The 13,052-nt window shown below is 42.6% G+C and overlaps 1 protein-coding gene across 9 annotated transcripts in view; it reads right to left on the bottom strand.

Moving 5' to 3' along the window:
* Window positions 1-13,052, bottom strand: part of STN1 (STN1 subunit of CST complex) — a 426,801-nt gene that overhangs the window by 128,084 nt on the left and 285,665 nt on the right. For all 9 annotated transcript variants that reach the window (XM_069239456.1, XM_069239461.1, XM_069239459.1 and 6 more), the window contains 2 exons: window positions 1,303-1,408; window positions 662-821 (listed from right to left, as the gene is read on the bottom strand). In XM_069239456.1, the coding sequence (XP_069095557.1) occupies window positions 662-821; window positions 1,303-1,408 (266 nt within the window). The remainder of the gene's footprint in view (window positions 1-661; window positions 822-1,302; window positions 1,409-13,052) is intronic.

Here is a 13,052-nt window from a genome sequence, read left to right as displayed (position 1 = left end):
CACAGACATGGTGGTCCCTGTGATTTTTCCAATTCCCAATAGGTGGCAAAGTGAGACCTACCACATTAATATTAGTGAGGTAGGTCTATTTGCGACCCACTCGGAATCGCAAAATGTGTCAAAGACACATTGGTACAGGGGTGTACCAATGCTAAACCTATGTACATCTGGCCCTTGGTTCCCCATTTTAAATGATCCTCAAGAAGTGGTCAAGCACTTCATTTGCTCGTTTCTCAACTTTGGAATAGTTTTCTTTGCCCATCAAGAGCATACAGCCCTACTTAACCTTCAGGAAGGCTTTTAAAACTCACATGTTTTGTTAGATCTTTATAGTTCTTATTTTTTGGACTATTCTGTAGCACCAAGATGTCTGAATGTACGCACATGCGCTTAATAAAATAAATCAGAACAAAGTTAGTACTTGCCACATATTCTAAAAGTAATACATTTTCAGAGTTCCTGTACTCTCAGAGCTACTAGCCAACCTAACATCTGTGCACTAGAACCAGTCTACAGATTTAATAGGAAGGATTTTTATTTTTACCTTCTACATAACACCCTTTTACCTTGGCAGAAGGGTAGATGAGTACATCAACACAAAAAGATTATCCCCCAATTTAACCCATTCTAGTAATAAAACATATCTGTAAACTGTACTGACCTGTGACTCGCGCAGTTTGCCACTGACCAAAGACATCAAAGAATCAACGGTCTCCAGTTCTCGAGGGTAAAAATTCTGAATTGTATTTTTTGTCAGGAAGTCTTCCACTTGCTCACTTAGCTGGTGTGTCACATTTGTAGTTGTCTCGTTACTGCTGTCACTACAGGCAAAATTGAACAAGATGCAAAATCAAATAGTCGCAGTTTAAAAGACTTAAGTCCTTGCTTAGAATTTGGAGGAAGGGGCACTCTGTTAAAAGTGGTGGATATACTGCCCACGTGTTAAAAATGTCATAGGCTTAATGCACTTGTAAAAATATGGTCAGGACATATGCAATGTCAAATCTGCCAAACTCTAAATAAGGCCCTTAGTTTTAAGAAGGGAACGATCTGTAGATCGTCTAGTTTGTTTTTACTAAAATATAAAGAGGAACCACAGGCCTAACAATGGTATACCATAGCTAGTAAAACCAAGAGGGACCTACAGATGTAACAGAATATTATTGCCAATGTTTGCCAGACTAATGTTCTGCTATTTCTTTAAAGGATAACGACTGATATTAAAAAGCAACTGTGCAAGAGCTATAACATGCATGAAGGAATAAGTATCCCCAGCGTATAAACTCGTGAATATGCACTTACTTGTCTTGTGAGCTCTTGAAAGGTACGTCATAAACATTCCTGTAAAGATGAGGGACATCCAGCATCCTAAAGATCTGGGCATCGCATGCAGGATCCTCCACTTTGTCTATAAGAGTAGATAAGAGTGAAATATTAAACAAAAGGATGTGAAGAACACATGTAAGTGAGACTGCAAACAGGTCAAACTGATCAGTGCAAAGACTGAGAAAGCCTTTGTTTCTAGGTTTGATCTTTCCTGATCACGCACAGCCCTGGGAACTGGTGACACTGAAGTCAAGGTTGTGGCATAAAGAACACACGTCTTCTCAACACCTCACTATGCAGGATTAACCCTTCATTTTAACTTGGCCATGGTCTATTGTCGTTCCTCTGCCTCTAAAGCAACCATTCACTGGAACTGCTATACTTGACTGGAAAGCAGGGGTTCATAGATACAATGTTACTTTGCCACACTTCAGAATTGTATTCTCTTAATCCAGACAATTTGTGGTATATAAACACAGCATCATTTTACAAAGGGTAGGCGTAACTCAAAAATTTGCTGTAGTGTAATTGCATGAAGTTACAGGAAAATTACACAAGATTATGGGGAAGTAAGTGAGGAGTGTAACCCGGCAGTTAGCGCTATTTACTCAGCAAAAAATGCAACCCTGTGTCCAAACTGGACCCGAGCATGCATATTGTGCTAAGAAAATAGCCCTAAATGCAACAGAACAGGAACAGCAGCAGCCTTTCATGCTCTTTTCCAGTGCTCTTGGGTAGGCATTGTGCTCCGAATCACTCACAGCTAAGCACATGGGTGTTATCCCGTAAATTCTGGTAATTTCACATCACAAGAGTGATGCAAAATTATTGAAATTACTCCGGCTCAATCAGAATATTGCCCAGGTCCACTTACCCCGTTGTCCAATACAGTATGGGTGCTTGTCAAACACATACACACATTATACTCAATTTTCAGTCACACTTACCAGAGTCATCACCTCTTGATGGCCCAAGATACTCCAAGCTAAGTAAAGAAGGGTATACTTGGATCAGAGCTTCCAGTACTCAGAAAAATATGTATACTTTAGAGGTCAGGCTGAGCCACTTTGTTAACAGAAGGTGGTAATCACAGCAACAGTAAACAGAGAATAAGGAGTGGCTTGTGAAAGTAACTTTGGCCTGAGGTAGAACAGTCCTCAAAGTGGCCAAATCCATATCCAAAATCCAAACACTTCTTGTAACATGTGTGTACTGACAAGAAAGCAAGCCAGAACATTGAGGTAATTGCAAACGTTAAGAAAGTCTCGCCATCGTCTCGGTGTATTCATAGGCTTCGGCAGTTCCGTTAATATTTAAAACCTCAAGTACAACACCCATGTTAGGCTTGACTATCAGAAGCCACAGTTGCCTGTCAGAGCCCCGGGTGGGAGGTGGGGGCACCTGCAAAGCCCACTACATTGCAGGGGTGAACATCAGATATTTGGAGCGGTCACCAGACGTCAGGTACATTCCTCATATCCCTTGGGAGATCACAATATACCTAGGTTGACCACCCTATTTGGAAGGCGTCTTGCAGATGCCACAAGGTGGCACCCACAGATTCGTGGCACCCAGGAGTAAGGGAGTGGCAGCCACTCGATGCCAGGAAGTGCAACCAGGCACATGGAAACACAGAAACAGGCAGGCAAATGACCAAGTACACACAAACATTCAACTGGATATCAGGGATATCACCTGAAAACCAAGGGTTATCACCAGCAACTAGCCCATTCGCCACCTGAATACCTGCCTAGTGATGGCTGGGACAGGGAGAGATTGTTGTAGGGTCACTGGGGTACTAGTTGAAAGGGCCAAGAAGTAGGGGGGCACTCCACCAGAGTTGTGAACTACACAGTTTACTGATGAATGGGAAATACGACGAGTAGAAAGTTTACCACATGAACATTCAGTTTGTAGCATCAAAACAAGTGTTTGTAGTCTTATGTACATTTTGAATTGTATCCCTTAACTTTGACGTGCACTTCACTGTTCACACTCACTTGTAGGATCACCCTGTTGTTGTTTGGATTGCAATGTGTCTTGATCACAGAAATAGATATTATCATAAATGAATCCTTTGGTGTGTAACTAATTACTCATTTATTGTACTTAATAGGACTTGTGTTCAGCCACTCCAGAATGAAAAAATTCTGTCTTCTAAAACAGGTCCTGAAAGAATATTAGAAAATATGGCAATTATTAACCTAGGTCACGAGGTTGGCCCCATGTTAACAAATTGCATGGAATAGCATCGGGGGAAATGCCACCACTTGTGTGACGGAAGCTGTCCTACAGCGAGAGCTTACACTTTAAGAATGGGTAACCTTCCCACGTCTGATGTTGGAAGCCTCTCAATGGTTTGGAACCACAATATGGGGTCCAAAGCAGTGGTCTGCACCAGTGCAACTGACAGTAGGAAGGGGATGCTCTCCTTTGTATGATTCGGCATAAGTCACAAACAGCAGAAAGAATACTTTGACTATTGGGACATTGTAGCTGTTGTTTTTGCAGTTGCAAAGCCTCTGATTTTGGTAATAAAAAAAGCACTTTTTTACATCAGGCACTAAGACGAGTGAAATACTGTGTATGATCAAAGTTAAGTCAGAGCCTCTGTTGCTGCACTGCTGAGGAACCCCTTATGCTCTGTCGGTTGTAACTGTGCAAATGCAAAAACATCAGTAATAGTAACAATAATACTAATAATCATACTACTACTAATAATAAAAATGTGTGAATCTACATCGCTACAGACTGCAAGCTGAATTTTGTGAGTAAATGTTTCATTTGCATGTGTAGATCACATACTTTGCACTGACTAAAAAGCACAACCTTTTGCCTAAAGCAGTGGTTGGCAAATGTGAAACAGTTTGTCCCACTTGTGCTTCTTGCTGTGCCTGAATGTCCAGCTACTAGTATCTGGTGAACATTGGAACAGTAGCAGCCAAGTAGCAGCTTTGCAATTGTCTGCTAAAGAGATACTGGTTAGGAAAGGTGCAGTGTCTCCTTTTTCATGAGTATTGTATGTGCGAGGCACAGAAAGTAATGTACGGTTGACCTTAGGCAACAGATTTGATTGTATTTTACAATCCACCTGGCTACATAAGTCTTTGAGATTGGGTTGCCAAGATGGAGCTATGCGAATTCAACAAAACCGTTCTTTAGTTTTTCTATTTGATTTGGTAAGTTCAACATAGTACATTAGAGCTCGCCTAACACTGTTTAAGCATGTAAAGCCCTTCTGTTACCAAATGCTGCTACTTAAAACAAGCAAATTTCAAAGCAATAGGTCTCGCATTTGCTTGTGTTAAAGCTATTGGCATTGCAAATTCATAATTGGACTTTTCTTGCCACATAAACTGATCAACCCTGCCTTATACTTTTGTCTTTTCCTGCCATGTAATACCAGTGGCCCTGCATATAACTAAAGCACTTCCATTTACCTTCTTCCTCTATCCGCAGTTGAAAATGTTGCCATTTAGCATCCTAATTTAAATCGGCCATGCTAATTCCAGTAGAATTCCACTTTCACCACCCCATCATCAGAGATGCTGGGTGACTAACACAATTCACAAAAAAAGACACAAGAGAGTCACGGAGAAGAAAAACTAGAAAGGTCACCCAAACATATCAAGAGTGTTCAAACAATCAGATGGGTAATAAGGATGTTAAGTTGGCCTGAAGTTGGCCTGAATTATGGTCATAATTGTAATAAGGAGAGGTTATTAAGACATATACAATTATCATATAAACCTTTATCCGAAATAAACTTTTGGTATTAGTCTTTAACCCCTTCGCTGCCAGGCCTTTTCCCCCCTCAGGTGCCGGGCCTTTTTTTGGCTATTTGTGGCAGGGCGCGCATAGGCCCCCATTACTTTTTGTCCACATAAGCTACCCACGCCAAATTTATGTCCTTTTTTTCCAACATCATAGGGATTCTAGAGGTGCCCAGATTTTGTGGGTTCCCCTGAGGGAGACCAAGAAAGTAGCCAAAATACAGTGAAAATATTGTTTTTTTCAACATAATCAGAAAAAAGGGCTGCAGAAGAAGGCTTGTGTTTTTTTCCCTGAAAATGGCATCAATGAAGGGTTTTTGGTGCTAAAATCACCAGCTTTCAGGAACAGGCAGACTTGAATCAGAAAACCCACATTTTCAACACAATTCTGGCATTTTACTGGGACATACCCTATTTTTAAGATTTTTTGTGCTTTCAGCCTCCTTCCAGTCAGTGACAGAAATCGGTGTGAAACCAATGCTGGATCCCAGAAACCTAAACATTTCTGAAAAGTAGACAAAATTCTGAATTAAGCAATGGGTAATTTGTGTAGCTCCTACAAGGGTTTCCTACAGAAAATAACTGAAATAAAAAAATATTGCAATTGAGGTGAAAAAACTGCCTTTTTCTCTACGTTTTAACCTATAACTTTTTCCTGCGATGTCAGATTTTTGAAAGCAATATACCGTTACGTCTGCTGGACCCTTCTGATTGCGGGGATTATAGGGCTTGTAGGTTTATCAAGAACCCTAGGTACCCAGAGCAAATAGATTAGCTGCAGCTTGCAGTGGGTTTTCATGCTATACCGGGTATATAGCAATTCATTTGCTGAAATATAAAGAGTGAAAAATTGATATCAAGGAATCCTATGTGTTTCCAAAATGGGCACATGATAAGGTGTTGAGGAGCAGTGGTTATTTGCACATCTCTGAACTCTGGGGTGCCCATACTAGCATGTGAATTGCAGGGCATTTCTCAAATAGATGTCTTTTTTACATACCGTCTTATATTTGGAAGGAAAAATGTAGAGAAAGACAAGGGGCAATAACACTTGTTTTGCTATTCTCTGTTCCCCCCAAGTCTCCCGATAAAAATGGTACCTCAAATGTGTGGGTAGGCCTAGCGCCTGCAACAGGAAATGCCCTAAAACACGACGTGGACACATCACATTTTCCCAAAGAAAACAGAGGTGTTTTTTGCAAAGTGCCTGCCTGTGGATTTTGGCCTCTAGCTCAGCTGGCACCCAGGGAAATCTACCAAACCTATGCATTTGTTTAATAGTAGTCACCTAGGGGAATCCAAGATGGGGTGACTTGTGGGGCTCTCACCAGATTTTGATACCCAGAATACTTTGCAAACCTCAGAATTTGGCTAAATAAAAACGTTTTCCTCACATTTCGGTGACCGAAAGTTCTGGAATCTGAGGGGAGCCACAAATTTCCTTCCACCCAGCGTTCCCCCAAGTCTCCCGATAAAAATGTTACCTCACTTGTGTGGGTAGTCCTTGTGTTTGCAACAGGAAATGCCTCAAAACACTATCTGGACACATCAACATTATCAAATACAAAACTACCTGTTTTTGCGGGGGGCACCTGCGTTTTTGGTCCTGAACTCAGCAGCGATTTAGGGAAACCAACCAAACCCAGACATTTCTGAAAACTAGGCACCCGAGGGAGTCCAGGGAGGTGTGACTTGCGTGGATCCCCCAATGTTTTCTTACCCAGAATCCTCAGCAAACCTCAAATTTAGCTAAAAAATCAAATTGTCCCACATTTCTGTGTGGGATCACCGCACCAGGACAAATTTCCTACCATCCCCTCAGTCTCCCAGTAAAAATGATACCTCACTTGTGTAGGTGGGTCAAGTGCTTGTGACAGGGAAGAGACAAAAATATGTCTAAATTGAGGGGAAACCAATCTGGGTCCAAAAGGGCAGTTTGAAAAAAAAAAAGCATTTTTGGGCTGACAAGTGCAGCAGAATTTTTATCGGTATAGATGAGACAATGCTGGGTGGTAGGAATTTTGTAGATTCCTGCAGATTTCGGAAGGTTCCATCACAAAAATGTGGAAAAAATGTGTGCTTTCCAGCAAAGTTCCAGGTTTGCAGGCCATTGTGGGAAAGGAAATGGTGCGGGTGCATGTGAAGCACACAACCCTGGATTCAACCAGATGTTTAGTGTTCAGATGTGTCTAGGTCTTGTGGATTCTTCTACATGGCAGCGTCCCAAAGTTAAAAAAAGTGCAGCGCTCACCATTCCAAGTGGTACGATTTTGAGAGTTACCAATGCCCTCTTGCTTGCCATGGGATACGATGATTTAGTGTGCAGGGGAGAGCTGAAAGACTGTTAGCCCCTTCAGTTCAGGTGGGGGCATAACCAGGCCCATTCTGGTTGGTAGCCACCACCCCACTATTTTCTTTTATTTTTTTTTATTCTGTGGCATCTAGCAAACTTTCTGTCCCCCCGGGATGTGGATCGTGGGTAATTACCCAAACTGCCCACTGGTGGGAAGAACAACTTTGGCCCATTTATTTGGGTCGGGGTATGGCCAAACCCCCAACCTCTTATTTTGGAAAACAAAATCTTCCATGGTCTCTGGTGGGGTCGCTCCCCATACATAAAAACATAAAGTAAATTAAAAAAAATATATATATATTTTTTATATATATATCCCTGGTGTCTAGAGGTTTCTGCCCCCCCCCCCCCCCCCCCCGGGGCAGATCCATCAAATTTTATTAGGCCGATCTGCATCAGGGGGGCAGAAAAGGCCTAAAAATATTTCGCCTCCCCCCCCCCCCCGGGGGAGTGGCCCCTGCCAAAGGGGCCGCTCCCCTTATGCGTTAGTATAAAAAAAAATACAATTTCCCTGGTGTCTAGTGGTTTCTGACCCCTGAGGAGGCAGAAATGGCCTAAAAATAATTTGGCCCCCCCGGGAGCGACCCTTGCTCCTCACACATAAAAAAATAAACAAAAACAATTATCCCTGGTGTCTAGTGGTTTTCTGTCCCCTAATATAGTTAGGCCGATCTGCCCCCAGGGAGGGCAGAAATGGCCGATTTGACGCTTGGGGGGGACAGAAATGGGCTAAAAATATTTTGGCCCCCTGGGGAGCGGCCCTTATGCGCAAGTATGAATAAAAGAAATAATCCCTGGTGTCTAGTGGTTTCTGGCCCCCAGAGGGGCAGAAATGGCCTAAAAATCATTTGGCTCCCCGGAAGCAACCCTTGCCTAAGGGGTCGCTCCTCAAACATAAAAAAATAAAAATAAACACCAAAAATTATCCCTGGTGTCTAGTGGTTTTCTGTCCCCTAATATAGTTAGGCCAATCTGCCCCCAGGGAGGGCAGAAATGGCCTAAAAATAATTTGGCCCCCTGGGAAGCGGCCCTTGCCCAAGGGGCTGCTCCCCTTATGTGCAAGTATGAATAAAATAAATATTCCCTGGTGTCTAGTGGTTTCTATCGGCCTAATTATATTAGGCCGATCTGCCATGGCCTAATACTAATTTGGCCCCCCGGGAGGGACCCTTGCCTAAGGGGCCGCTCCCCAAACATAAAAAAATGAAAATAAACAACAACAAAAAATTATCCCTGGTGTCTAGTGGTTAAAAATAATTTGCCGCCGTGGGGAGCGGCCCTTGCTTAAGGGGCAGCTCCCCTTACTGTAATTTACAAAACAAAAAAAGGTCCCTGGTGTCTAGTGGGCATTTCTGCTGCCTGATCGCATCACAATCAGGCAGCAGAAATGCTGTGAGAGACAAGAAAGGAGAGGAAAGGTCTTTCCTTTCCTTTCTTGTCTCTCCGCCCCACCTCCCGGTCGGAAGAGAAATGCAAGAGCATTTCTCTTCCGGGATCACGCTGGAACCTCTGATGAGGTCAGCACGCGATTTGCATGCTGATGTCATCAGACATCACTGGAGGGGTGGGGGGGACTCAGGGGTGAAAGGGGAAATCGATTCCCCTTTCATCCCTGACAGAGGGGTGTGGGTGGGGGGCCCACAGGGGGGCTGCTAGCACTTCCCCCATGGGCCCGGTGTAGGACGAGCTGGTCTCATCCCAGGCACACGGCAACCATGTGCCTGGATGAGACCAGCTCGTCCCAGGCATGGGAGGGGTTAATGATACAAACAGCCCCTAGAGGGCACCATAACGAAAATATAATTTGTAAGAAATATGGTCATGTAAACCATATTTTTAGCCTCTAGAGGGGATAAACCCATTACAGGAAACAGGAGAAAGTAATGCATTGTGACCATATACTTAGCCCCAAAAGGGCATGTTTAGGGATAGCAGGCCTAATGAAATGATATTACAAAGAAGGCCTTTAAAAAAAAAACTTCTCCCAGCTGCAAAACAAAAGTTGTAGCCATGAGAAAGCTTAAAAGACACTGAATAGTAGGAGGAGTTATTATTTTGGGGTCCCCACAAACCTAGCGTGGAGACCCATAGATGATGTAGACAGAAAGTGAATTTTAAAGGTGGTCCCATTGTCCTAGGACCACCACACGCTGAGTTATGAGCTAAAATGTTTAGTAAAAGTAATGCTCTGCAAAGCATTATGGGGGCGAGTTTTCGTGCCGCAAATATTACAGTATTTTGACTGCAATGCTCAGAACAGCCCCTAGAGGACACCACATTAAAAACAACATTTTGAAGAAACATGGTCATGCAACCATGCAGTCAGCCCGATGAGAGCCTAACCACATGAAAAATAATGGGAGAAAGTAATGCAGTGTAACCAAATATTTAGCCCATAGATGGCATAGTACATTACACATTTTTAAGGCTAGCAAGACTATTGCAATGATATTACAATCAGGGCCCATAAAACATAACTTCTCTCAGCTGTAAAATAAAAGTTCAAGCCATGAGAAAGCTTAAAAAGATAATGAATGGTGGTAGAGGTTATTGTTTTGGAGTCTCCACTAACATGGTGTAGGGACCCAGAGACGAGCACATTGTGATCTATGTTTTGAAGGTGGCCCCATTGTCCTAGGAACACCACAGGCTGAGTAATGAGCTAACATGTTTTGTAAAAGCAATGCCCTGAAAAGCAGTAGGGGACAAGTTTTCGTGCTACGAATATTTTAATATGTTGATATGACTGTAATGCTTAAAACAGCCCCTAGTGGACACCACAATTAAAATAGCATTTGTAAGAAATATGGTCGTGTAACTATATACTTAGTCCCTAGAGGGCATAACCACACAAAAAAGAAAATGGCAATAAATAATTAAGTGTAACCATATATTTAGCCCCTAGAAGGCATACTTCATTACATTTATTCAGGGATAGCAGGCCTATAACAATGATATTATAAACAAGGCCCTTACAACACAAGCAACTCCCAGCTCTAAAACAAAAGATCCAGCCATGAGAGAGCTTAAACAGATAATGAATGCTGGGAGGGGTTATTAGTTTAGGGTTCCCACTAACCTATTGTGGGGACCCAAAGATGATGTCAACAGAAAGACCACGTTGTTGTGAATGTTTTGGTGGTGGTCCCATGGTCCTCTGACCACCACAGGCTGAGTTATGAGCAACAATGTTTTTTAAAAGTAATGCCCTGCAAACCATTATGGGTCGATTTTTCCAGAGTACAGTGAATATTGTAGTATTAGCTCTCCCGCTGTGCCGGAAAAGCTGCTTTCACTTTGAGGATTCTGTAATATGTAAACCATCCACCAATTTCAAGTGTTTTACGGGAGAGCCACAAGAAATGACTCTGATTAGGTAACTGTGAACAATGTGACCAGCGATGCAATACCACCGACCAAGTTCACACTGTTGTTCCTGTTCACGCTGTGAGCGCCATGGCCGCCATGCAGCACAAAGGGGCAAGAGAAAAAAAATAGTTTGTCCATGCTGAAGTATATCAGCAATTGTGCAATAATCCATGTAACAGAAGCAGTCTGCAAGACGGTAACAAAACCGCCCAAGACAAGACAAACGTGAAGCAATTACCAATGACATCAAGGGATTTTTGAAAGGCAAGCCCACGAACAAGTGAATGTGTTGTTCGTGAGGTGGGCTTGGTTAAAAGTCCACAATACTTACAACAGGTCAAAGCGCCTGCGCGCTCGACTTAAATAGAGGAAAAATCAATACATTGGTTAACAAAAAGGAGTGAAGACTTTTGGCAAGAAACAAGGATAAGTCAGAAGACAACACAGACCTTGTGTACTTGAATAAAAGTTTTTTTCAATTGACAATGCTTCTGATTAACTAACTCTCAGAAGAAAAGTGATGGTAAGAAGGAAATTCACCTTCCAAGAAACAAATTTCAGAGAACACGAATGGAGGGGCGTAAAGGGGAGGCCCCATAAAGTTAGCAAGGAAAAAGCTAGGATTCTATGAAACAATTGGTGGTATCCTAGGGGGACTGACCCTCTTTAGAACTTTCAATGAAAGAAGTATGGAAATGTCTATTATGGAGATAAAACATATGTGCTGCTAAATGCATGCATAGTAGATCAGGCCTTACATATGTAGGTGTAACTAGCAACAATGTTTTGCACTGTGGTATTTTATGATGAATCAAATACAGTAATGTACAAAATGCTTCCACCAGGAAGCGTAACATGGTCTTGCGGCCGGTTTCCTAGCTTCCCTTAATATTTGCATGCATGTGAGCTGCAAATAACCAAATTCTAAGGTTTCAAGTGCCAAAATGCAAAATGTAACAACTTGGAATCCGGATGCAGCAGCTGCCCCTTGTGATAAGTGAGCAAGTCTGGATACTGCTGTTGCTTCTCTAGAGGGTGAATGGACATATCAAGAAGTAGAGAGAGAGAGAAAAATGTTTGTCTTGCCCTGTCTGAAGCAATAAGAATGAACATCATAAGTGTTTGCCTCATCTTCCTGCTCTCATCCGAAATAAGTAGTAACAGTGGAGAAGCACAGGCAAATATCACTGACCAGTTGATACATAAAGTATTACCAAAGGACACCTCGTGAGGATACATTGCATGCGTAATTTGAGCACTTTGCATTTTCGTGAGAACTGGTTGACTGTGTTAATGCTCTACCGCTGGAAGTATTGATTGGGCTCCCACGGATTTTGCTCCCATTTGGGTACCTTTCGATTGCTCCTGCTCTGGAGTTCTGCAAAGAAACTGTTGTCCATATTTGAGAGTTGTTCCACCAGCAAAGATACTTGATACTAAGGGTGTGGAATGTATAAAGCCTGACGTCTGAGACCTGAAGATTTCCATCAGGGCCCAGTAGTGTTAATGTTTGTTTAGTCCGATGGACTACTAGTTACGAATAAAGGTCTATAATTGGTCACAAGCCCATAATTTAAATCTATGATGTGCCCTAAAAACCCTGAGCCTGCCTGAAGGTAAAACATTTCCTCCAGCAAGACGACACGGGGCAGCCTCAAGGGCAAATACTGATCTATTATTGGCTGTAGGAGTGCAGGGTATATGCAGAAACGATGGTCCGTCTAACACGTCCCTGGATACGACTTGCCACTGTAGTCTCTGCTTTGGAGAAGCTGAGTGATTGGGAGGACAATGAAGCTCCTGAAGCAAAATTCAAGCACTGTCTAGTAAGAGGCTGGTGGGTGGAGAGTGAAAGGGACTCTCACCACTGCCCATAGGGTCCTTTGTTTGGTCTTTCTGTCACTTTGGTGCTCTTATCTGTGCCACTCTTGGTCCTCTTAACTGTGCTTTTTGTGCAGCTCTCCCTTGATGTCACAAGTAGAAAGACTTTGAACTATTAATGAATAAGATTCCATTCAAAAAATGTAATTTAGTCCTTGCTACCTAAAGGCTCCAGAAATCCTGTTGCACAACCTTAAAGATAGGGGCATTCATATTCGCAGGATTTCTGTAGACTGCTTATGTCACAACTGGTTAGTCTGCAAACGTCACTGCTCTTCTGTCAGAAATGAAACATCTTGAGCTGTTTTAGGCTTTGTTTCTATCACATGGTCTTATGGAGCTAATTTAAA

The sequence above is a fragment of the Pleurodeles waltl genome, chromosome 6 (assembly GCF_031143425.1).
Source record: "Pleurodeles waltl isolate 20211129_DDA chromosome 6, aPleWal1.hap1.20221129, whole genome shotgun sequence".
NCBI lineage: Eukaryota > Metazoa > Chordata > Amphibia > Caudata > Salamandridae > Pleurodeles > Pleurodeles waltl.
The sequence above is the reverse complement of the archived record's forward strand: the minus strand, read 5'-3'. Positions and strand labels throughout refer to the sequence as shown.